This window comes from Ranitomeya imitator, chromosome 5, assembly GCF_032444005.1.
Source record: "Ranitomeya imitator isolate aRanImi1 chromosome 5, aRanImi1.pri, whole genome shotgun sequence".
Taxonomy (NCBI): domain Eukaryota; kingdom Metazoa; phylum Chordata; class Amphibia; order Anura; family Dendrobatidae; genus Ranitomeya; species Ranitomeya imitator.
Window position 1 is genome coordinate 567,286,536 of NC_091286.1, and position 25,085 is coordinate 567,311,620.

A 25,085-nucleotide genomic window follows, 5' to 3' on the forward strand; every position below is an offset into this window, starting at 1 on the left:
AGTGCGGCACATGTCTGCAAGTCCCAAAGGGAATGAATGAGGCCGAACGCAGTGTTGCTGTAAGTGATGCGTTACATGGCAGATGCAGAAAAACTGCCCGATCTGCCGCGAATGGTAAAAATCGCTGATGTGAAAGTAGCCCAAGTCACTGCTGACAGTGTCTGCATTAGGGTACCGTCACACTAAGCGACGCTGCAGCGATACCGACAACGATGACACAGACAGCTCTCCAGCGACCAACGATCCCGAAGTCCCCTGGTAACCAGGGTAAACATTGGGTTACTAAGCGCAGGGCCGCGCTTAGTAACCCGATGTTTACCCTGGTTACCAGCGTAAACGTAAAAAAAACACTACATACTTACCTTCCGTGTCTGTCCTCCGGCGCTCTGCTTTCCTCTGCACTGTCAGCGCCGGTCAGCCGGAAAGCAGAGCGGTGACGTCACCGCTCTGCTTTCCAGCTGGCCGGCGCTCACAGCCAGTGCAGAGAAGCACAGCGCCGGTGGACAGACACGGAAGGTAAGTATGTAGTGTTTGTTTTTTTTACGTTTACGCTGGTAACCAGGGTAAACATCGGGTTACTAAGCGCGGCCCTGCGCTTAGTAACCCGATATTTACCCTGGTTACCAGTGAAGACATCGCTGGATCGGTGTCACACACGCCGATTCAGCGATGTCTGCAGGGAGATCCAGCGACAAAATAAAGTGCTGGACTTTCCCCAGCGACCAACGATCTCCCAGCAGGGGCCTGATCGTTGGTCGCTGTCACACATAACGATTTCCTTAATAATATCGTTATTATTATTATTATACATTTTTATAGCGCCATTTATTCCATTGCGCTTTGCATGTGAATACGGGGCAAATATAGACAAATACATAAAACATGAGCAAAAAACAAGGCAAACGGGTAGATAAGGAGGGAGGACCCTGCCCGCGAGGGCTCAGTCTGCAGGGGGTGGGTGATGAAACACTAGGAGAGGGTAGGGCAGGTTGTGCGGTGGTTCAGTACTGTAAGTTCAGGATCACTGCAGGCTGTAGACTTGTCGGAAGAGGTGAGTCTTCAGGTTCTTTTTGAAGGTTTCTATGGTAGGCGAGAGTCTGATGTGTTGGGGTAGAGAGTTCCAGAGTATGGGGGAAGCACGGGGGAAGCACGGGAGAAGTCTTGGATGCGGTTGTGGGAAGAAGAGATGAGAGAGGAGTAGAGAAGGAGGTCTTGAGAGGATCGGAGGTTGCATGTAGGTATGTACCGGGAGACCATGTCACAGATGTATGGAGGAGACAGGTTGTGGATGGCTTTGTATGTCATTGTGAGGGTTTTGAACTGGAGTCTATGGGCGATAGGAAGCCAGTGAAGGGCTTGACATAGGGGAGAGGCTGGGGAATAGCGGGGAGACAGGTAGATTAGTCGGGCAGCAGAGTGTAGGATGGATTGGAGTGGTGCCAGAGTGCTAGAGGGGAGTCCAGAGAGTAGGAGGTTGCAGTAGTCAAGGCGGGAGACAAGGGTGTGCACTAGCGTTTTTGCCGTGGCGCGGTCAAGGAATGCACGGATCCGGGAAATATTTTTGAGTTTGAGACAGCAGGAGGAGGCAAGGGCTTGGATATGGAAACAGGAACACATGGGCTACTTGCACAGTGAACAAGTCTGTATGATCATGTTCACACACCACCAAGAAACCTGAAAACACAAAAGAGAATAGTAAAACCAAAAACACTCAGTTTGAAAAAATGTTGCAGTAATCCGCAAGTGCTAGTAAAAGATGTAAAAAACAGGGTATTTGGTTGATACGTTTTTTGCAAAAAATGTATACTAAGCTGCTCTACCAATCTTCACGGTATACCCTTATCAGAGCAGTCCTAACTAATGTATGCAATCCCTATCTGATGTATTTAAAAACCTGATCATCTGTATATAACCTGTGTGAACAGGGTTCAGAGAGGAAAAATCCATGTGTGCATACAGGGTAGAACAGCTTTTGTGCAGATAGCCCAAGAGGAGTGGTGGAACTCCCCAGTCTTGTAGACACAAGAGAACAATTATGGAAACAGGAACACATGGGCTACTTGCACAGTGAACAAGTCTGTATGATCATGTTCACACACCACCAAGAAACCTGAAAACACAAAAGAGAATAGTAAAACCAAAAACACTCAGTTTGAAAAAATGTTGCAGTAATCCGCAAGTGCTAGTAAAAGATGTAAAAAACAGGGTATTTGGTTGATACGTTTTTTGCAAAAAATGTATACTAAGCTGCTCTACCAATCTTCACGGTATACCCTTATCAGAGCAGTCCTAACTAATGTATGCAATCCCTATCTGATGTATTTAAAAACCTGATCATCTGTATATAACCTGTGTGAACAGGGTTCAGAGAGGAAAAATCCATGTGTGCATACAGGGTAGAACAGCTTTTGTGCAGATAGCCCAAGAGGAGTGGTGGAACTCCCCAGTCTTGTAGACACAAGAGAACAATTATGGAAACAGGAACACATGGGCTACTTGCACAGTGAACAAGTCTGTATGATCATGTTCACACACCACCAAGAAACCTGAAAACACAAAAGAGAATAGTAAAACCAAAAACACTCAGTTTGAAAAAATGTTGCAGTAATCCGCAAGTGCTAGTAAAAGATGTAAAAAACAGGGTATTTGGTTGATACGTTTTTTGCAAAAAATGTATACTAAGCTGCTCTACCAATCTTCACGGTATACCCTTATCAGAGCAGTCCTAACTAATGTATGCAATCCCTATCTGATGTATTTAAAAACCTGATCATCTGTATATAACCTGTGTGAACAGGGTTCAGAGAGGAAAACTCCATGTGTGCATACAGGGTAGAACAGCTTTTGTGCAGATAGCCCAAGAGGAGTGGTGGAACTCCCCAGTCTTGTAGACACAAGAGAACAATTATGGAAACAGGAACACATGGGCTACTTGCACAGTGAACAAGTCTGTATGATCATGTTCACACACCACCAAGAAACCTGAAAACACAAAAGAGAATAGTAAAACCAAAAACACTCAGTTTGAAAAAATGTTGCAGTAATCCGCAAGTGCTAGTAAAAGATGTAAAAAACAGGGTATTTGGTTGATACGTTTTTTGCAAAAAATGTATACTAAGCTGCTCTACCAATCTTCACGGTATACCCTTATCAGAGCAGTCCTAACTAATGTATGCAATCCCTATCTGATGTATTTAAAAACCTGATCATCTGTATATAACCTGTGTGAACAGGGTTCAGAGAGGAAAAATCCATGTGTGCATACAGGGTAGAACAGCTTGCGGATTACTGCAACATTTTTTCAAACTGAGTGTTTTTGGTTTTACTATTCTCTTTTGTGTTTTCAGGTTTCTTGGTGGTGTGTGAACATGATCATACAGACTTGTTCACTGTGCAAGTAGCCCATGTGTTCCTGTTTCCATAATTGTTCTCTTGTGTCTACAAGACTGGGGAGTTCCACCACTCCTCTTGGGCTATCTGCACAAAAGCTGTTCTGACAAGTAGTGTCACTTGCTCCTGGCAGTTAGTAGGTCATTGGTGACTTTAGTTAGGGCAGTTTCAGTTGAGTGATGGGAACAGAAGCCAGATTGTAACCGATCAAAGAGGGAGAGGTGGGAGGACAGTTCAAGATGGACGTGTTGCTCCAGCAATTTGGAGGCATAAGGTAGAAGAGATATCGGGCGATAGCTAGACACAGAGGATGGGTCCAAGGAGGGCTTTTTGAGGATGGGTGTGATCTTGGCATGCTTGAAGGATGAGGGGAAGACACCTGTTGTGAGTGAGAGGTTGAAGAGGTGCGTTAGAGTTGGGATGAAGACCGTGGAAAGGTTAGGGATGAGGTGGGACAGAAGCGGGTTGAGCGTGCAGGTGGTGAGGTGTGATCTTGACAGGAGGATGGAGAGCTGATCTTCTGTCATGGTGGAGAAGCTGGTTTTGGAGGAGCAGGGTTGAGCAGCTAAGAGGGGCAGTGGGCGCTGTGGGCCAAAGCTTTCTCTGATCGTATCGATCTTCTGTTTAAAGAAAGAGGCGAAGTCTTCAGCAGAAATGAGGGGGGAGGGAGGAGGTGCTGGGGGACGGAGTAGAGAATTGAAAGTGTTGAAATGCTGTTTAGGGTTGTGAGAAATGAGAGATGAGAAGTACGTTTGTTTTGCGGCAGTGAGCGCAGACTTGAAGCTGGTGAGGGACTGCTTGTATGCAGTGAAGTGGTCGGCAGAGCGGGATTGCTTCCATCTCCGCCCAGCGATCCTGGAAGCTCGTCTCAATTCTTTGGTCAGGCTGGTCAGCCAGGGCTGCTTGTTGAGTGTACGAGTTTTGCTATGCATGAGCGGGGCGGCCGAATTGAGTGTTGCTGTTATTGTGGAGTTATAAAAAGTGGCAGCAGCATCTGTGTCATGAAGGGAAGCTATGAGTTGAAGTGAAGGACAGCATCCAGTCCAGGTGAAAGAAATCTCTCTCTATTGTGCCATAAATGCAACGTTTCAACCCAAAGGGTCTTTCTCAACCCTTTGGGTTGAAATGTTGCATTTATGGCACAATAAAGAGAGATTTTTTTCACCTGGACTGGATTCTGTCCTTCACTTCAACTCATGGCATGTACTCTTCCACTTGGGTCCAGTGGAAATAGGACGAACGTCCGTTTTGTCAGTTGTGCTGTCAGCCGCCATTTTTGTATTTATGAAGGGAAGCTATGTCTGTAAGAGGGAGAAGGGACTCCGAGAGTGATTGTAAGTTGAGATGTTTGAGATTTCTGCAAGGGAGTTTGTGGAGTGGGGGTTGCACCCTAGGAGAGGAGAGGGAAGAGAATGTAGGTTGTGGTCAGACAAGGGGAGGGGTGAGTTAGTGAGTTTAGTAAGGGAGCCGAGGCGGGTGAAGATGAGGTCCAGCGTGTGGCCATCTTTGTGAGTGGCCTCAGAGGACCATTGAGTGAGGCCAAAGTAGGCAGTCAGTGATAAAAGTTTAGAGGCAGCTAAGGTGGAAGTGTCAATGGGGATATTGAAATCGCCCATGATGATAGTGGGGATGTCAACAGAGAGGAAATTAAGTAGCCAGGTGGTGAAGGTTTCAGTGATGCCGAGAAAGGAGAGTTTATGGGTGATGAACAGGTCATGGAGAAATGGTAGTTTGTTGCAGACGGAGTGTGCGTTCCATAGTGCTCCAGGTAAGGGGACCGTGGGAGTGGGGGCTGGATGAATGGGTATGAGGTTGTCATGGTTGGGAAAACGTGTTCAGGATCTTGGCAGGGGGTTAGAAATGAGTGTGGGGCTGTGTTGGGGAGGGCCGGGATTTGGGGATATGTCACCAGCAATGAGGAGTAGCAGACAGAGCGTTAGAAGGTGGGAGCAGGATAGGACATGATTCGGCCGTGTGTGTCTGGAGAAAAAGGATTGTATGTGGAGGAACAGTTCTGAGGAGAAGGTGAGATGGCTGGGGAGGATGGAGGAAGAAATGACTAGTTCCTTACTAGGTTGAGGGATTGCAGGAGATTGTAAGAAGGAAAGTAGTATGGGGGTGAAAGAGAAAAGAAACCGAAACATTGTAGTGGTTGGTATTCTGTTACCTTCCAGTCAATTCCAGTCCAATTCAGTCTAATTCAAATTCATAATTAAAAGATGTAATTAAAAAATGGAAGTTAAAAGATGAATGCAGCAGACTGCGTCTGGAGCAGACGCCTGCATGTGAATATATCCCCAGTTAAAGGGCCACTGTCTCCCCCTCCAGCCATTATGAACTAAAAGAGCCACCTTGTGCAGCAGTAATGCTGCATTCTAACAAGGTGGCTCTTTTAGTTTTTGGTGCATTTATTCCCAAAATAAAGCGTTTTACAACTTCTCCCAAATACCTGTCTTTAGACAGGGAGGCAGGTCTTAACCCCCCTGCTTGAAACACCACACTGCCGTCACTCAATTCTTCAGGGGCGCCGCCCCTTCCGCGCTGTTTTCCCATGAAATCCGGCGCCTGCGTTGTGTAGTACTGGCTGGTGCAGGCGCAGTCTGCAAGACTGGATGCGACGTCAGACGGTCAGAGCTCACTGCGCCTGCGCCGCCCCCTCCGCGCTGTTTTCCCATGAATTCCGGCGCCTGCGCTGTGTTGTACTGGCTGGTGCAGGCGCAGTCTGCAAGACTGGATGTGAGGTCAGACGGACAGAGCTCATTGCGCCTGCACCAGCCAGTACTAAACAGCGCAGGCGCCGGATTTCATGGGAAAACAGCGCGGAGGGGGAACCTGTCACCCCGTTTTTTCAGATTGAGATAAAAATACTGTTAAATAGGGCCTGCGCTGTGCGTTACAATAGTGTATGTAGTGTACCCTGATTCCCCACCTATGCTGCGAAATACATTACCAAAGTCGCCGTTTTCGCCTGTCAATCAGGCTGGTCAGGTCAGGTGGGCGTGGTGACATCGCTGTTTCTTCCCCAGCTTTCCGTTGGTGGCGTAGTGGTGTGCGCATGTCCAAGTGCCGAATCCACTGCGCGCAGGTGAAGAAAAAGCGTGCGATCTGCGTTATTACCCTTGTCATCGGTGGGGGCGGCCATGTTCCTGAGGCCGCGTGTGCGCAGATGGAGTGCTCTGCTGCACGGGGCTTCAGGAAAATGGCCGCGGGATGCCGCGCGTGCGCAGATGGAGATCGCAGCGGCCATTTTCCCAAAGCCGAGTTTGCATCTCGGCTTCCAGCGTAAACGTTAAAAAAACAAACACTACATACTTACCTTCAGCTGTCTGTCCTCCGGCGCTCTGCTTTCCTCTGCACTGTCAGCGCCGGTCAGCCGGAAAGCAGAGCTGTGACGTCACCGCTGTGCTTTCCGGCTGGCCGGCGCTGACACAGGATGCAGGAGGAGTGCAGAGAAGCAGAGCGCCAGGGACAGACAGCTGAAGGTAAGTATGTAGTGTTTGTTTTTTTAACGTTTACGCTGGTAACCATGGTAAACATCAGGTTACTAAGCGCGGCCCTGCGCTTAGTAACCCGATGTTTACCCTGGTTATCAGTGAAGACATCGCTGAATCGGCGTCACACACGCCGATCCAGCGATGTCAGCGGGAGATCCAGCGACGAAATAAAGTTCTGGACTTTCCTCAGCGACCAACGATCTCCCAGCAGGGGCCTGATTGTTGGTCGCTGTCACACATAACGATTTCCTTAACGATATCGTTGCTACGTCACAAAAAGCAACGATATCGTTAACGATATCGTTATGTGTGAAGGTACCTTTACAGTTTTACTGCTACACTATACTACAGTTCCACTATTCACCAGAAAGGTAATTCAAGGAGAAGCCGTCCTGCCAGAAACCAGGAAGTGAAGAGACTACATAGCTCTGGGCTACTCAAGACACCTTAAGAAAACTCCTTTAACCCCTTCACGACCTATGACATATAGGTATGTCATAGGTCATGTAACTATCTCTCTCCCTTTTATTCAAGCTTTGGAGCTGAGCCTGCATCTTTTCCGGCACGTGACAGCTGATTTGATCAGCTGCTATATGCCCCAAACTATTCCACCCGTGGCTGTTTTGCTGCTGTCAATTTGTAACAGTGGCATTTAACTTGTGCTTACCAGAAGGACGTCACTAATACCACCTATCGGCGCCCCTGTTAAACAATCGTTGGGCTCCAATGGATTGGCATGACAGCCGGGGGTCTGCAGAAGACCCCCGTGCATGTCACTTCCATGGCCGGCGTTTATAACAGATGATTTTTGCTCAAGCAATCAGAAGATCGCAGCTTTTAAATCTCTTAAGAGGACCATTGAAGCCAAAAAAAAGTAGAAAAAAAGTTTTCAAAATATTTACATTTATAAAATAGGTTCAAATCACCCCCCCCCCTTTGCCCCATTCAAAATAAAACAATACTAAAAAAAATGCCTATATTTGGTGTCGTCACATTCAGAAATGCTTGATCTGTCAAAATATTAAAAGAATTAACCCGATTGATTAACAGCATAACGAGAAAAATTAAATTAAACCGCAGAATTACGTTTTTTGGTCACTGCAGCATTTGCAATAAAATGCAATAACAGACGATCAAAACATCATATCTACCCCAAAATGGTATCAATATAAATATCTGCTCGGCACACAAAAAATAAGCATCCAGCCCCATATCTCAAAAAATGTAGACACTACTTGTCTTGGAAAATGTTTTTTTTTTTTTTTCCTTACAAACTTTAAAAAATGGTTTCACCACATAGATTAAAAAGAACCTATACATGTTTGGTATCTGCATACTCATAATGATCTGGAGAATCATAACTGCAGGTCCGTTTTAACATTTAGTAAACATGGTTAAAAAAAAAAACTATGGAACTGTAGTTTTTGTTTACATTTTCACTTCATTTTTCCCTTTTTCCTGAACATCATATGGTAAAATCAATGGTGTAGTTCAAAAGTACAACTGGTTCTGCAAAAAACGACGGAAACATTTTTTTAAAAAAAGTTACGGCTCTGGGCAGAAGAGGAGCAAAAAAAAAAAATCTGAACATAGAAGCGGAAAATCCCAAGGTCGTGAAGGGGTTAAGCATACTTTTTCTTGCTGGTCCCAAATCTTCCAATTAACGCTGCCCATGTCAAACCTATTTGCCAAAACATGCCTCCTGTTTTCTAAATCGAATGATTATATATTCTTAGGGCCAATCATGTCAGATAAGGTCAATGGGGCTACTCTTGGTTCACAAGCAGTATCAACATGGTAACTGCAGCTGACTATATGATGTATTTATCAGTCACCTACAATCCGCGGCCTGCCTGCATATGTTCTCTGTATTACTTTTTATTTGTAATAAATCGCTATATTGTGAAAGCTTTTAAATTATTTGGAAGACTAATTCGCAATCCTAAAATTTCTCCTTTTATTTAACCAAGATGGCGCTCGAGGACCAGGGTGGAGAGAACATCCAGATCGTCGTAGACGCTTTGACTTTGATTTCCGAGAACGCGATGATGAGCGAGGCTATCGCAGAACTCGTAGTGGCTCAGGAAGTGCTGAAGATGAGCGAGACAGTTTGCCAGAATGGTGTCTGGAGGACGCAGAAGATGAGACGGGCACTTTTGATTCTTCAGGGGCATTCCTACCTTCCAAGGTAATGGTTTTCTTTTTCTTTTAACAGCTCCACGTCTACAGAGGGGTTAATAATTTTAGTACATTTTAGACAAGCAGCTTGGTAGTAAACAGTTGGTTAGATATTAGCTTAGATCTCTTGGTCAGTCGATATACCTCTAATTTTATGCCCCGTGCTTGGTCATTGTTTATCGCCTGTGATTGTGTAGTCCAGCAGTAAATTAGCATTGTTACTTCAGGCGGTCTTACCTCTGAAATTGTTCTTTTCTCAGAAGGTTCAAAAGGAGTGCATTCCCGAGGAGCAGGAGATGGACTTCCGTCCTTCTTTGGATGGGGAGGAGCATTCAGATTCTGATGGAAGCAACTCGGAAGATGCCAAAGAGACAGAAGTGGCACGTGGACGGGAGCAATCGAGTGAAATGAGCAAAAATGAAAATTTTGGCGAAAGAGCAGGTAAAAGACTAAATGTGAATATGATGCATAAGGGGCTTGGATTTCCTTATTTATTTTGGATTTTTAATGTTGTACCAGTGACCACACCTCCAGAGATTGAGCAGCGGACCCCGTCACCTGCAAAGAAAACAGAACCCAAAGCAGATTCCCCTGTCCAGAAGAGTACTACACCCCCCATGGCCAGTAACCACGAGCAGGAAACAAAGTTACATACAAACCCATCAGCAGCAACTGCACCCACATATAAGGAAGGTATGTTATCATATCTGTGCAAAAATATCAGCTTAACTACTATTTATAGTATAGTATGTTTTAACTCCTTAGTGACGGAGCCAAATTTTTTTAAATCTGACCATTGTCACTTTATGCGGTAATAACTCTGGAATGCCTCAACAAATCCTAGTGATTTTGAAATTGTTTTTTCGTGACACATTATACTTTATGGTAATAATAAATTTAGGTCGATATGTTTTGTGTTTATTTATAAACAATATCAGGAATTTGAGAAAAATGTTAAAAAATTTGCAATTTTCAAACTTTGAATGATTATCCCTTTAACCCCTTAATCCCATATGACGTACTATCCCGTCGAGGTGGGGTGGGCTTTAATTCCCACCGACGGGATAGTACGTCATAGGCGATCGGGGCCGGTTGTCAGCTGCCTATCGCAGCTGACATCCGGCACTATGTGCCAGGAGCGGTCACGGACCGCCCCCGGTACATTAACCCCCGGCACACCGCGATCAAACATGATCGCGATGTGCCGGCGGTATAGGGAAGCATCGCGCAGGGAGGGGGCTCCCTGCGGGCTTCCCTGAGCCCCCCGCAGCAACGCGATGTGATCGCGTTGCTGCGAGGGTCTCCTACCTCCTTCCTCCTTGCTGGACCCGGATCCAAGATGGCCGCGGCATCCGGGTCCTGCAGGGAGGGGGGTGGATTACCAAGTGCCTGCTCAAAGCAGGCACTTGGTAACGCTGCACTGCTCTCAGACAGATCGGGACAAAGTGAAAAAGTAAAAAAAAATTTTTTCCAAATGTGTAAAAAATAATAAAAAATATTATTCCCATAAATATATTTCTTTATCTAAATAATAACAAAAAAACAATAAAAGTACACATATTTAGTATCGCCGCGTCCGTAACGACCCGACCTATAAAACTGGCCCACTAGTTAGCCCCTTCAGTAAACACCGTAAGAAAAAAAAAAACGAGGCAAAAAACAACGCTTTATTATCATACCGCCGAACAAAAAGTGGAATAACACACGATCAAAAAGACAGATATAAATAACCATGGTACCGCTGAAAGCATAATCTTGTCCCGCAAAAAGCGAGCCGCCATACAGCATCAGCGAAAAAATTAAAAAGTTATAGTCCTGAGAATAAAGAGATGCAAAAATAATTATTTTTTCTATAAAATAGTTTTTATCGTATAAAAGCGCCAAAACATAAAAAAATGATATAAATGAGGTGTCGCTGTAATCGCACTGACCCGAAGAATAAAACTGCTTTATCAATTTTACCAAACGCGGAACGGTATAAATGCCTCCCCCAAAAGAAATTCATGAATAGCTGGTTTTTGGTCATTCTGCCTCACAAAAATCGTAATAAAAAGCGATCTAAAAATGTCACGTGCCCGAAAATGTTACCAATAAAAACGTCAACTCGTCCCGCAAAAAACAAGACCTCACATGACTTTGTGGACCAAAATATGGAAAAATTATAGCTCTCAAAATGTGGTAACGCAAAAAATATTTTTTGCAATATAAAGCGTCTTTCAGTGTGTGACGGCTGCCAATCATAAAGATCCGCTAAAAAACCCGCTATAAAAGTAAATCAAACCCCCCTTCATCACCCCCATAGTTAGGGAAAAATTAAAAAAATGTATTTATTTCCATTTTCCCATTAGGGTTAGGGCTAGGGTTAGGGCTAGGGTTAGGGCTAGGGTTAGGATTAGGGCTAGGGTTAGGGCCACAGTTAGGGTTGGGGCTAAAGTTAGGGTTAGGGTTGGTGCTAAAGTTAGGGTTAGGGTTGGGGCTAAAGTTACGGTTAGGGTTTAGATTACATTTACAGTTGGGAATAGGGTTGGGATTAGGGTTAGGGGTGTGTCAGGGTTAGAGGTGTGGTTAGGGTTACTGTTGGGATTAGGGTTAGGGGTGTGTTTGGATTAGGGTTTCAGTTATAATTGAGGGGTTTCCACTGTTTAGGCACATCAGGGGCTCTCCAAACGCGACATGGCATCCGATCTCAATTCCAGCCAATTCTGCGTTGAAAAAGTAAAACAGTGCTCCTTCGTTTCCGAGCTCTCCCGTGTGCCCAAACAGGGGTTTACCCCAACATATGGGGTGTGAAGGATTACCCCTTCCTCCCACGTCACCAATCCGTGACGTCACTACACAGGTACAGCTCTCCGGCGCCCCCTTTGTCTCTCAGGTCAGTAAGGGAACTGCACCTAGAGCAAATGGCCGCCGGTGAGACTGCCCTGTTACCCACACTGGGTATTCTAAGATTCGCAATCAGAGTAAAAGGATCAGCCCAAAATTAATTTATGATTTAATTGCCTTAAGGGCGCACTAGATAATTACAAGAAAGATACAATCACAATATATCAAGAGTTACAGTCAGAGTACAATATAACAACAATAATACAAGGCTTAAAGGTATAAAGCTGGAGGTCGATTTACCAGGTTGAAGGTCGCTTGTGGAAGCCGGGGGCGCGCAGCATTCCGCAGGTCCAAAACTTAGTTGCCGGGCAGCCCCCAGAAAGCGTGTGCTTGCTCCCCTCTGGCTGGCATACCCTGTTCATTGAGATATCATCATCATCTTCTTCTGTGGAGTGCGACTCTCCCAGAGACCTTAGCTCTTCTTAAACCTGGCTGAGGCCCCCTGCCTGCAGCTGGGTGGGCTTAGCAATCTCCACCCCCTCTGCCTCCCTGCAAGATTTATTCCAATTTCTAATAAATGGGATAACTTCCCTCAGGATGATCGGATCAGCACACGGGCAGTACCAGCGCCTGGGGTTTGTTCTGCCGGTCGTACTGGGATCAAACCTGGACCCATTCGGTCCCTGTGGGAGGCTGATCTCTATCTCGGGTTTCAGGCCTCCCACCGCCACGGGAGTCGCACTGTTGGATGCACAATTTCTTTAGGGCAAGGAGAATATTTTTTATGAGCCTGTACCTCGGACGATGCGTCCTAATTCACAATTCCATGTTGGAGACGGTTCGACTGGGCTGCCATAATAGATGTGTATCCAGTGGCCACTTGGCATGCATGTTTTAATTAAGCTCCCAAGCATTTCCAAGCCCCCTGCTGGCATGGTTTCCTCATTGAGCTTTGAAATACCGTCTACAGTTTACACTGAGCTCAGCCCGTTAGCATACTAATAGAAACTTTATTCATTAGGAAAGGTGGGGGCCAGAAGCACTCGCTGCAGACCTGTGACCAGGAGACAAAATGGAGTCACGCCAATCTGTTAATATGCCTGTTCCAAGATGGCGGCTGTTCCCTCATCACATGGGGTATCAGCGTACTCAGGACAAATAGGACAACAACTTTTGGGGTCCAATTTCTCCTGTTACCCTTGGGAAAATACAAAACTGGGGGCTAAAAAATAATTTTTGGGGAAAATGTTTTATTTTTTATTTTCACGGCTCTGCGTTACAAACTGTAGTGAAACACTTGGGGGTTCAAAGCTCTCACAACACATCTAGATGAGTTCCTTAGGGGGTCTACTTTCCAAAATGGTGTCACTTGTGGGGGTTTCTACTGTTTAGGTACATTAGGGGCTCTGCAAACGCAATTTGACACCTGCAGACCATTCCATCTAAGTCTGCATTCCAAATGGCGCTCCTTCCCTTCCGAGCCCTCCCATGCGGCCAAACGGTGGTTCCTCCCCCACATATGGGGTATCAGCGCACTCAGGACAAATTGGACAACAACTTTTGGGGTCAAATTTCTCTTCTTACCCTCGGGAAAATACAAAACTGGGGGCTAAAAAATAATTTTTGTGGGAAAAAATTTTTGTTTTATTTTTACGGCTCTGCATTATAAACTTCTGTGAAGCCCTTGGTGGGTCAAAGCGCTCAAAACACATCTAGATAAATTCCTTAGGGGGTCTACTTTCCAAAATGGTGTCACTTGTGGGGGGTTTCAATGTTTAGGCACATCAGTGGCTCTCCAAACGCAACATGGCGTCCCATCTCAATTCCTGTCAATTTTGCATTGAAAAGTCAAACGGCGCTCTTTCCCTTCTGAGCTCTCCCATGCGCCCAAACAGTGGTTTACCCCCACATATGGGGTATCAGCGCACTCACGACAAATTGTACAACCTTTGGGGTCCAATTTCTTCTCTTACCCTTGGGAAAATAAAAAATTGGGGGCGAAAAGATAATTTTTGTGAAAAAATATGATTTTTTTATTTTTACGGTTCTGCATTATAAACTTCTGTGAAGCACTTGGTGGGTCAAAGTGCTCACCACACATCTAGATAAGTTCCTTAGGGGGTCTACTTTCCAAAATGGTGTCACTTGTGGGGGGTTTTAATGTTTAGGCACATCAGGGGCTCTCCAAACGCAACATGGTGTCCCATCTCGATTCCAGTCAATTTTGCATTGAAAAGTCAAATAGCGCTCCTTCGCTTCCGAGCTCTGTCATGCGCCCAAACAGTGGTTTACCCCCACATATGGGGTATCGGTGTACTCAGGACAAATTGTACAACAACTTTTGGGGTCCATTTCTCCTATTACCCTTGGTAAAATATAACAAATTGGAGCTGAAGTAAATTTTTTGTGAAAAAAAGTTAAATGTTCATTTTTATTTAAACATTCCAAAAATTAATGTGAAGCAACAGAAGGGTTAATAAACTTCTTGAATATGGTTTTGAGCACCTTGAGGGGTGCAGTTTTTAGAATGGTGTCACACTTGGGTATTTTCTATCATATAGACCCCTCAAAATGACTTCAAATGAGATGTGGTCCCTAAAAAAAAAAAATGGTGTTGTAAAAATGAGAAATTGCTGGTCAACTTTTAACCCTTATAACTCCCTAACAAAAAAAAATTTTGGTTCCAAAATTGTGCTGATGTGAAGTAAACATGTGGGAAATGTTACTTATTAAGTATTTTGTGTGACATATCTCTGTGATTTAATTGCATAAAAATTCAAAGTTGGAAAATTGCAAAATTTTCATAATTTTCGCCAAATTTCCGTTTTTTTCACAAACAAACGCAGGTAATATCAAAGAAATTTTACCACTATCATGAAGTACAATATGTCCCGAGAAAACAATGTCAGAATCACTGGGATCTGTTGAAGCGTTCCAGAGTTATAACCTCATAAAGGGACAGTGGTCAGAATTGTAAAAATTGGCCCGGTCATTAACGTGCAAACCACCCTCGGGGCTTAAGGGGTAAATCCAGATAGTCATATCACAGCAAAACATTAATAAATAACATTTCCAACATTTCTGCTTTATATCAGCACCATTTGTGAAATGTTATTTTATTTTGTTAGCAGTTTAGGAGGTTTAAAAATGTAACATTAATTTTTTATTTTTTTCAAGGACATTTTCAAAATTTGATTTTTTAGGGACCTATCCATGTTTGAAGTGCCTTTAGGGGTCCTATATATTGGGACCCCCCCCCCCCAGCCACCTAAAGTAATACCATTTTAAAAACAGCACCCCCTGACGTATTGAAAACTGCATTCAGGTAGTTTATTAACCCTTCAGGTGATTTTCAGGAATTAATTCAAAGTATACAGAAATGAAAATGTATTTTTACCACCTAAATTCCTCTAATTTCTGAACAGGTTACAACAGCGATCAGACTCTAAGGTCGCTATTGGGTCATGAATTGCTATGGCAAACATCAGGACCACAAAATCATGATCTGAGTGTATCAACTGGGATAAAGAGGAAGCCCCCACACTCTGTTAACCATTTATATGATATAGTCATTATTGACAGCAGCATCTAAGAGGTTAAATGGATTTGGACGTGCAAACACTAATCGTGGCTAATGCAGCAAGTTGTCAGCTATCGTGTACAGCCGACAGCTGCTGGATTGTCACCTGCATGAGGAGGCTATTCTCTTATATCTCAGGTCAATTAAAACACGTTTTGGTGGTCATTAAGGGGTTAAAATACAGTGCTGTGAAAAAAGTGTTCCAAGAATGCTGTCAAAAATAAGTGTTATTAGTATATTTTTCTCAATTGCCAAGTTGCAAAGGAAATTACCAAATCAAAATGAAAACCTTATTTGGTGCTTTCACTGTTTTGCTTTCTAAACCTCATCCATTCTTCGAGTACACTTGCACAAACAAGTGAAAATGATCATTATTTTCATGTGTTGGTTGAAAATAGTTAACCCCTGCATGACCCTGCAATTTTCCATTTTTGCACTTTTGTTTTCTCCTCCGCTTATTCCAAGAGCCGTAACATTTTTTTTAAAAATCCCCTCCATGACAGCACCACAGGTGGTTGCCTCTCCATCCTAATTAAGGACAAGAAACACAGAGGTTAACTTGCCCCTCCTCACCTTCTATCTTCAGTGTTTTTCCTGTCCCTAAGGGTACCGTCACACAGTGGCATTTTGATCGCTACGATGGCACAATCCGTGACGCTCCAGCATCGTAACATTATCGCTCCAGCGTCGTAGACTGCTGTCACACTTTGCAATGTACGACGCTGGAGCGATAATTTCATGACGTATGTGCGATGTAGAAGCCGTTGGTTACTATGCGCACATCGTATACAATATCGTGCACACCTTTGTTACACCATGCGATCATGCCGCCACAGCGGGACATTAGACGACAAAAGAAAGTTTCAAACGATCTGCTATGACGTACGATTCTCAGCGGGGTCCCTGATCGCAGGAGCGTGTCAGACACTGCGAGATCGTAACTATATCGCTGGAATGACACGAATCGTGCCGTCGTAGCGATCAAAATGCCACTGTGTGACGGTACCCTAAGGGACAGGAAAAACACTGAAGATAGAAGGTGAGGAGGGGCTAGTTAACCTCTGTGTTTCCTGTTCCTAATTAGGATGGAGAGGCAACCACTTGTGGTGCTGTCATGGAGGGGATTTAAAAAAAAATTGTTACGGCTCTTGGAATAAGCGGAGGAGAAAACAAAAGTGCAAAAATGGAAAATTGCAGGGTCATGCAGGGGTTAACTATTTTCAACCAACACATGAAAATAATGATCATTTTCACTTGTTTGTGCAAGTGTACTCGAAGAATGGATGAGGTTTAGAAAGCAAAACAGTGAAAGCACCAAATAAGGTTTTCATTTAGATTTGGTAATTTGCTTTGCTGTGGGGTTTTGTGGCCGGTGAGCAGTCACCTCTGAAAGTTACCTGGGATGAAGCCGAGCTGCAGGGGTCAATCGCTCTCCCTTCCTCCTTCTCAAGCTCCTGCACCTTCTGGAGCCTCACCACTCTTTTGCTCCTCGAGGGTAACTCTGAGTGGTGGTGGGGACTGGGTTCCTCCTGTAGCTCCCTAGCCGCTATCTTCCTCTTTTCCTCCATGTCTGCATACGACTTGCCGGAAGTTCTTGGGATCCTTTGCGCCCCACTTCACTTAAAACAAATATTGTTTCATCTTGTGTAGCAAGGTTCTTGTTCAACTGCTTACATCAGCTGGACAATCATCTTTGTAAGTGTACTCCTAGGGAAAACCTACTTGCTTCCTTGCTGTTACTTAACCCCTTAGTTACCACCAATGTGAATTTTGACTGACCTGCGATAAGAGAATAGCATCTCCTGACGTGTGACAATCGAACAGCAGCTGTCGGCTCTACACTATAGCTGACAACTTGCTGCATCAGCCGTAATCAGTGTTGGCACTAATTATGTGGTAAGGTTTCTCCTTGTGGAGAGTGACATACCAGCTCTGGCTTGTCAAGGTTAGGAGGCTTATTCGCCGGGCAATGCTCCTCTGGGAAATTTAATATGCAAATTGCCTCTTCAGAGAAAAAGAGGACTTGAGCTCCATAGCGCCACCTGTTCTAAGTAGCGATCCTACAGGTCACAATCAGCCCTTTAACGAGTCTTAGGATAAGGGCCAAATCAGTTTCTCATGTGTCTGCGAATTGAGATACTTATCCTAAAGGCCCCTTCACATTAAGCGACGCTGCAGCGATACCAACAACGATCCGGATCGCTGCAGCGTCGCTGTTTGGTCGCTGGAGAGCTGTCACACAGACCTCTCTCCAGCGACCAACGATGCCGGTAACCAGGGTAAACATCAGGTAACTAAGCGCAGGGCCGCGCTTAGTAACCCGATGTTTACCCTGGTTACCTTCCTAAAAGTAAAAAAAACAAACACTATATACTTACCTACCGCTGTCTGTCCCCGGCGCTCTGCACTCCTCCTGTACTGGCTGTGTGAGCACAGCGGCCGGAAAGCAGAGCGGTGACGTCACCGCTCTGCTTTCCGGCTGACCGACGCTCACAGCCAGTACAGGAGGAGTGCAGAGCACAGCGCTGGAGGACAGACCGCGTTAGGTAAGTATATAGTGTTTGTTTTTTTTACTTTTAGGAAGGTAACCAGGGTAAACATCGGGTTACTAAGCGCGGCCCAGCGCTTAGTTACCCGATGTTTACCCTGGTTACCAGTGAAGACATCGCTGGATCGGTGTCACACACGCCGATCCAGCGATGTCCACGGGAGATCCAGAGACGAAATAAAGTTCTGGACTTTGTTCAGCGACCAACGATCTCCCAGCAGGGGCCTGATCGTTGGTCGCTGTCACACATAACGATTTCATTAACGATATCGTTGCTACGTCACAAAAAGCAACGATATCGTTAACAATATCGTTATGTGTGAAGGTACCTTAAGTCATATTGCAAGACTCGTTAAAGGGCTGATTGGGACTTGTAGGATCGCTACTTCCAACAGGTGGTGCTATAGAGTTCAAGTCCTCTTTTTCTCTGAAGAGGCAATTTGCATATGGCACTAATTATGGTCATTTAACCCCTTAAATGCTGCTGTCATTAGTCACTACGGCATCTGTGTGGAGGCTCCCTCTTTAACCCCATCGGCACCCTGAGATCATGTGGTCCTGATGTTTTTCCATGTCAGTTCATGGCCAAATAATGGCCTTAAAGTCTGCCGGCTACAGCAGCCTATTCAGAAGTTAACAAAATTTAGGCGGTAAAAATAATTTTCATTCCCGTCATGCCATTTTGCATTAATTCTTGAAAAGCACCTGAAGGGTTAATGAGCTACCCGAAACTAACTTTGAATACATTGAGGGGTGCAAATTTTAAAATGGTATCCCTTTTGGGTTTTTTCCAATATACAGTACCCCCAAAGTCACTTAAAAACTGAACAGGTCCCTACAAAATTTAAGTTTTGTAAATTTCCTTGAAAAAATGAAAAATTACTGCTACATTTTAAACCTTCTAAAATGCTAACGAAATAAAACAACATTTTAGAAATGGTGCTGATGTAAAGTAGACATGACTTAATGTTTTTGTATGGTGTGACTATCTGGATTAAAGGGCTAACCAATCAATTCTGAAAATTACCGGTAGCTAATTTCTTTAAACGTTTTTGTAAAATTTCTGATACTTTTATAAATAAATGCAAAACATATGAACCGAAGTTTACCATTATCAAGTATTATGTGTCATGAAAAAAACATTCTCAAAATAAATGGGATATGTTGAAGCATTCTATAGTTATTACTACATAAAGTGACACTCTTCAGATTTTTTTTAAAAAATGACCCGGTCACTAAGGGGTTAAGGTTCTTTTAGCGGATGCGTCAGCGGAGTCAGGATAGCAATAAGATCTTCTTCGGTCTTATCTAACTCCGCGAGCAGAGTCCTCTGGTTAAATATGTGGAGCAGCGATATTGTTTCCAAGGCCATGCTTTGTTCCATTCCCTTTAGAGGGGATTGTGTATTCGGACCTCCATTGGATGATCTTTTAGAAAAAGCATCGGATAAGAAGAAATCACTACCTAAACCAAAAATCTTTAAGAAAAGATCCTTACGTCCATCACAGGCCAAAACCCTACATCATAAAGGGAAGGGTAATTCAGGTTTCTGGAGTTATCCTAAAGGAGGAAGAGGAATGAATATTTTCCAGAACCGGCGCCAAGAGAGGCAATGATGCCAGGCGCATAGGAGGTAGAATTGCGAAATTTCTCTCACGAAGGCAAAAAATCTCATTAGACCAAAAGGTTCTACAATCGGTTGGAGTAGGAGCAAAAATCGAGTTTTCATCTTCTGAGGGTAGAAATAACATCTCTGTCATCTCCAAAGTTACAAGGCATCCTGATGTGAGGGCTTCAAGATCTGCATGAATCGGGAGTGAGATCACAAGTTCCACAGATGAAACGGTTCAGAAGCCACTATTCTCATTTATTTTTGGATAAAAAACAACAACATGGGCTTACAGAATAATACTAAATCGGTAACATCTGAATCGTCATGTACAGAAGATTCAAAATGGAATCTATAAAATCTATGATTCCACTGATAGGCAAGAATTTCGTGATTGCAACCATCGATCTTCTAAAGGCGAACTACCATGTGTCCATACATTTATTTTTTTTTTACTGAAAATGTCTGAAATTTGCAGTCAAACAAAGACAAAAGACCCATCATTGTCTATTAAACGTCCTTCCTTTTGGGATTTCGTCATCTCCTCGACTTTTTACAAACTCATGACATACCGTAAGTGCTGGCATTCATAAGAAAACAAGACATCTGTATTATCCCCTACGTAGATTTTTTTTTTTAATAATGGCTCCCTCTGTTCCACAGCTCAAGGAATATCTGCTGTCGATTTTACAGATTCTGGAGTCTTGAGGATGGCTCATGATTCGGGGAAAAATCAGACCGAAGTCCTTTCACTGGAAAGACTTTCCTTGAAATACTGCTAGATTCCCAAAAGCAGACCTCGTCTCTACCAAAAGCGAAATAAATACAGTTAATGGATTCAGAGAGGTTGGGGACCTGAAATCACCCAAGTGGCCTTCGAAGGAAACTGGTCACAAGAGATTGCCAGTTAGTCCTCGAACTTCAGAAAGTTTAAATGCAGACCCTCAAGGCAGCAACATCTTGCTTCAGGGGACCCATGTTAATGCGAACAACATGACAACAGTGGCCCACATGAGACATCAGGGAAGCACAAGATATGAAAATCTGCAGAAAATTTCAGCAAGAATATTCCCCTATGCAGAACATCATCTCCTGTCTTTGTCAGCTCTCCACTTAAAAGACTACAACAACTTCCAGGCGGATTTTCTACGAACTGATATACTTCCCGGAGAATGGAGTCTGAATACAGATATAATCCACATGATTATGGAAAAAAGGAATCATCCAGAGGTAGATTGGTTTGTAAACCATCAAAATGCAAAAGTAAAGCCATTTTCCCTGGATCCTAAGGACACTTCAGAGAGGGTAGATGCATTTGCCCACCTTTGGAAGGTCAGTCTCACCTATGCATACTCTTCAATTCCATTGCTACCAAAAACACTGCAGAAGATCAGAGCAGAAGGTGTCAGGTCGATCCTCCTAGCACCAATATGGCCAAAAAGAGGATGGTTTGGGACACTAAACAGCCTGAATATAGAGGGTCCACTGGTTCTTTTTTCGGTCCACGGCCTGCTGCATCAGGGTCCGATCTATCACCCGACCTCTCAGAACCTACATCTAACTGTTCGGCCTCTAATCCTCAATCATGAGAGCTAAAGACCTCTCGGAGGGGGTGATCCATATCCTCCAGAAGAGCAGGAAGCAAGTTGCTAATTCCATCTATGTTAAAATGTGGAAGACCTTCAGGATATGTTATGGGTCCTTTCCTCTAGACATATTCCATCCGGACATTGCCAAAATATTGGATTTCTTGCAGAAAGGCTTGTCAAAAGGGATAAAACGAAGTACCCTCAAGGTCCAGGTGTTTTCCTTGAGCTTCTGTGTCGATAGAAATCTGGCCGAACACAGATGGATAAAGAGATTTGACAGCTGCCTCCCCAGTAAATCCAAGAAGATCCCATGGAATCCCACCTTGTGATTTGAATATTGTACTTAAGGGTCTCACTATGCTTCCCTTCAAACCAATGTCGGCAATTGTATATGGATAAGCTGTCATGGAAAGTGGCATTTCTAGTTGCCATAAGAGCCAGAAGGGTGAGTGAAATCCAGGTCCCCTCTATCGGGGAACTCTATCTTAAGATCCTGGAAGATAGGATAGTTCTCCAGCTGGATCCATCATTCTTGCCTAAAGTCACAACAGACTTTCATATGTCTCGACAGATAGTCCTCCCTTCTTTTGTCAGAATCCGACAAATTGCAGAGAAGAAGAATTCCATGCTCTGGATGTCGAGGTCTATTCTCTTCTATTTAAAACAGACTGAGGCATGGAGAAAAGATCAGAATCTTTTGTACAATCTGGTGGCCTCAACAAAGGGAAGATCTCCAAAAATATGTTTGCCTTCTTAATTCAGTTTGTTGTCTGCAAAGCATTTAAGAGCCAGAATTCCACCAGAGCCATCTGGGCTGTGAGGGCTAGTGCCTCCATTGAGCAAATCTGCAGAGCTGCTACCTGGTCCTTGGTCCATACCTTTTCATTATAGGCTAGATTTGATGTCAAATAGGGATTTAAAATGCCTTTGGAAGGAAAGTTCTTCAAGCTATATATACGTCAAAGTTCATGAAGGGGTTAACCCCCTTTCTGACATCAGACGTAATAATCCGTCCATGTGACCTGGGTCTATCTGATCAGAGACCGATTATTACGTCCACACGATCGCCTGCGCACACTGGTGGTGTGCGGGTGATCGCTGCTGGGTGTTGGCTGATTCTGACAGTTGACACCTGGCACTAAGTGCCAGGAGATGCAAAAAATGATTGTCATATAGTGGGACTAAGTAAAAAGTAAAAAAAAAAAAAAAAAAAAAGTAATCAACCATAATTAAATAAAAAAATACTGTATCTATAAATAAATATTTGAATGGAAAAAAATATATAAACAATAAAAGTACACATTTGGTATCGCTGCGTCCACAAGGACCTATAAAACTGTTCCACTTGTTAACCCCTTTAGTAAACACAATAAAAAATAATTAAACAAGGCAAAAAACAATGCTTTATCATCATACCGCTGAACAAAAAGTGAAATAAAACACAGTCAAAAAGATGTATATAAATAAACATGGTACTGCTGAAAATGGCATCTTGTCCCGCAAAAAAACAAACTGACATTCAGCTCCATCAGCGGAAAAATAAAAAGGTTATAGCTTTCAGAATCAAGCGATGCATAAATAATTATTTTGTCTATAAATTAGAACAATATTTTCTGGATGATTCAACCAACTCTTCCAATTAAAATTGAAAACTTGTAACGTAATATTTTTGTGTGCTATAATTTTTTTCGAAAGCACAAGTTTTTTTTAATCAATTGTATTATTTTTGTTGGCAGGAATTCCTGGGGACTTCCAATATCTTGTAATCGCTATTTTTGTAGCTAGAAGAATATGTGAGGCAATAACTCTGCCATTGGAGGGAATAGAATGTATATCTAACAAAAGTAGTGCTCAAGGAGAAGGTTTTATTTTTTGATGGAGTAGAGAAGAGATCAGATGAAAAGTAAACAACCAGGTGGCAGTGATTACTGGACACCTCCAAAATGTGTGGATTAAAGAACCTTTTTGGCCACAGTTATGCCAGAGTTGAATAGAAGAGGGGAAGAGATAGTGAAGCCTCATTGGGTTGTAATACCATCTTAACCCCTTCCCGACATGCACCGTACTAATACTGATCTGCAGGAACTGCGTTCCCGCTAACCGCAGTACTAGTACGGCGGCACAATCACACGGTCCCACAGTGAGCACTGTGGCGATCGCATGCGGGTGTCAGCTGTATGTGACAGCTGACACTCCGCAGCAATGCCTACGATCGGTGCTTAGCGCCGATCGTGGGCATTAAACCCTTCTGATGCCGCTGTCAGTAGTGACAGCAACATAGAGAACAATCGCGCAGGGAGGGGGGCTCCCTGCGCTCTCCCACCGGAACAATGCAATGTGATTGCTCTGTTCCGGTGGTCTCCATGGAGACCCCGGGCTCCAAAATGGCCGCGGGGTCCTTCCGGGTCCTTCAGTGAGGTGGCTTGTCAGCACCAGCTGAGAGCAGTCGCTGGCAAGCCTCCTACACTGCCTGTCATATCGCTGTTCTGACACAGTGCCATGCAAAGTGTCAGATCAGCGATCTGACTTTATATAGTACTGTCCCAACCTGGGCCAGTTATAAAGTTTTTTTTAATCAAGTACTTTTTATTAAGGCTGGGTTCACATTGCACTAGAGGCGTCCATTAGGCGGACTACGTTACACCGCGGCATAACGCGGTGTAACGCAGCCCGTTAACGCCGCCATTAAGTCCAATGTCGGATGCATCGCTAGCGCATGCCCACAATGGGCGTGCGCTAGCGATGTGCCGTCATTGAGTGACGGACCCTGGGACGCGGGCTGCAGCATTTCCGGGTCCATCACTGCTAGAGCAGATAGAGCATCTGCTAGCTCAATCTGCGCTAGCGCAATGTTATGTCGGCACTTGCGTTAATAGCAGCCCGGTAACGCATGTGTTGAACGGGCTGCTGTTAACGCAATGTGAACCTAGCTTAAGGCATATATCAAAAATGTAATACAGTCTGACACAAACTTCAGACGCCAAAATTACAAAGCAGATTGATAAATTTTCATTTAACATGAACCAATCCCTTTACCCTGTACCTTACCACCCTCTCCCTCCCCACCTCCACCAAACCCCATCCACAATGTTATAAAGATGATAAAAAAAGCAAAATGTGTAAAAATATTTTTTAACAAAATCCACAAATAATGAAGAAAAAATACATATTTTTCCAATAAATCCATTTATGTAGATAAAAAAAAGCAGTAAAAGTACTCATATTTGGTATTGCCGCGTCCGTAATGACACGCTCTATAAAATTGTCCCACTAGTTAACCCCTTCAGTGAACACCGTAAAAAAAAAAGAAAAAAACAATGCTTTATCATTATATTGCTGAACAAAAAGCGCAAAAAAACGCAGTAAAAGACGGATGTAAATAAAAATGGTAAAGCTGAAAGCGTCATCTTTTCCCGCAAACAACAAGCCCCTCCATGCAACTTCCATCAGCAGAAAAATTAAAAAGTTATAGCTCTCAGAATAAAGCTATGCAAAAATAATTATTTTTTCCTATGAAATAGTTTTTAAAAGCGTCTTTTAGTGTGTGATAGCTGCCAAACATAAAGACCCACTATAAATAGTAAAACAAACCCCCCTTTGTCACCCCCTTAGTTAGAGAAAAATAATAAAATAAAAATTGGTATTACGTTTACGGTTGGGGTTAGGGGTGTGGCTAGGGTTAGGGGTGTGTTGGGGTTAGGGGTGTGGTTAGGGTTATGGTTAGGGTTGGGTTTAGGGTTAGGAGTGTGTTGAGGTTAGGGTTGGAGTTAGAATTGGGGGTTTTCCACTGTTAAGGCACATCAGGGGCTCTCAATTCCAGCCAATTCTGCATTGAAAAAGTCAAATGGTGCTCCTTCCCTTCCGAGCTCTGCCG

At 43.8% G+C, this 25,085-nt stretch overlaps 1 protein-coding gene across 5 annotated transcripts in view; it reads left to right on the forward strand.

Annotated features, from left to right (window-relative positions):
- The window catches only part of GIGYF2 (GRB10 interacting GYF protein 2), a 257,367-nt gene that overhangs the window by 148,488 nt on the left and 83,794 nt on the right, over nt 1–25,085 (forward strand). For all 5 annotated transcript variants that reach the window (XM_069727759.1, XM_069727760.1, XM_069727756.1 and 2 more), the window contains 3 exons: nt 8,855–9,072; nt 9,323–9,503; nt 9,582–9,755. In XM_069727759.1, coding sequence (XP_069583860.1) covers nt 8,855–9,072; nt 9,323–9,503; nt 9,582–9,755 — 573 coding nt within the window. The remainder of the gene's footprint in view (nt 1–8,854; nt 9,073–9,322; nt 9,504–9,581; nt 9,756–25,085) is intronic.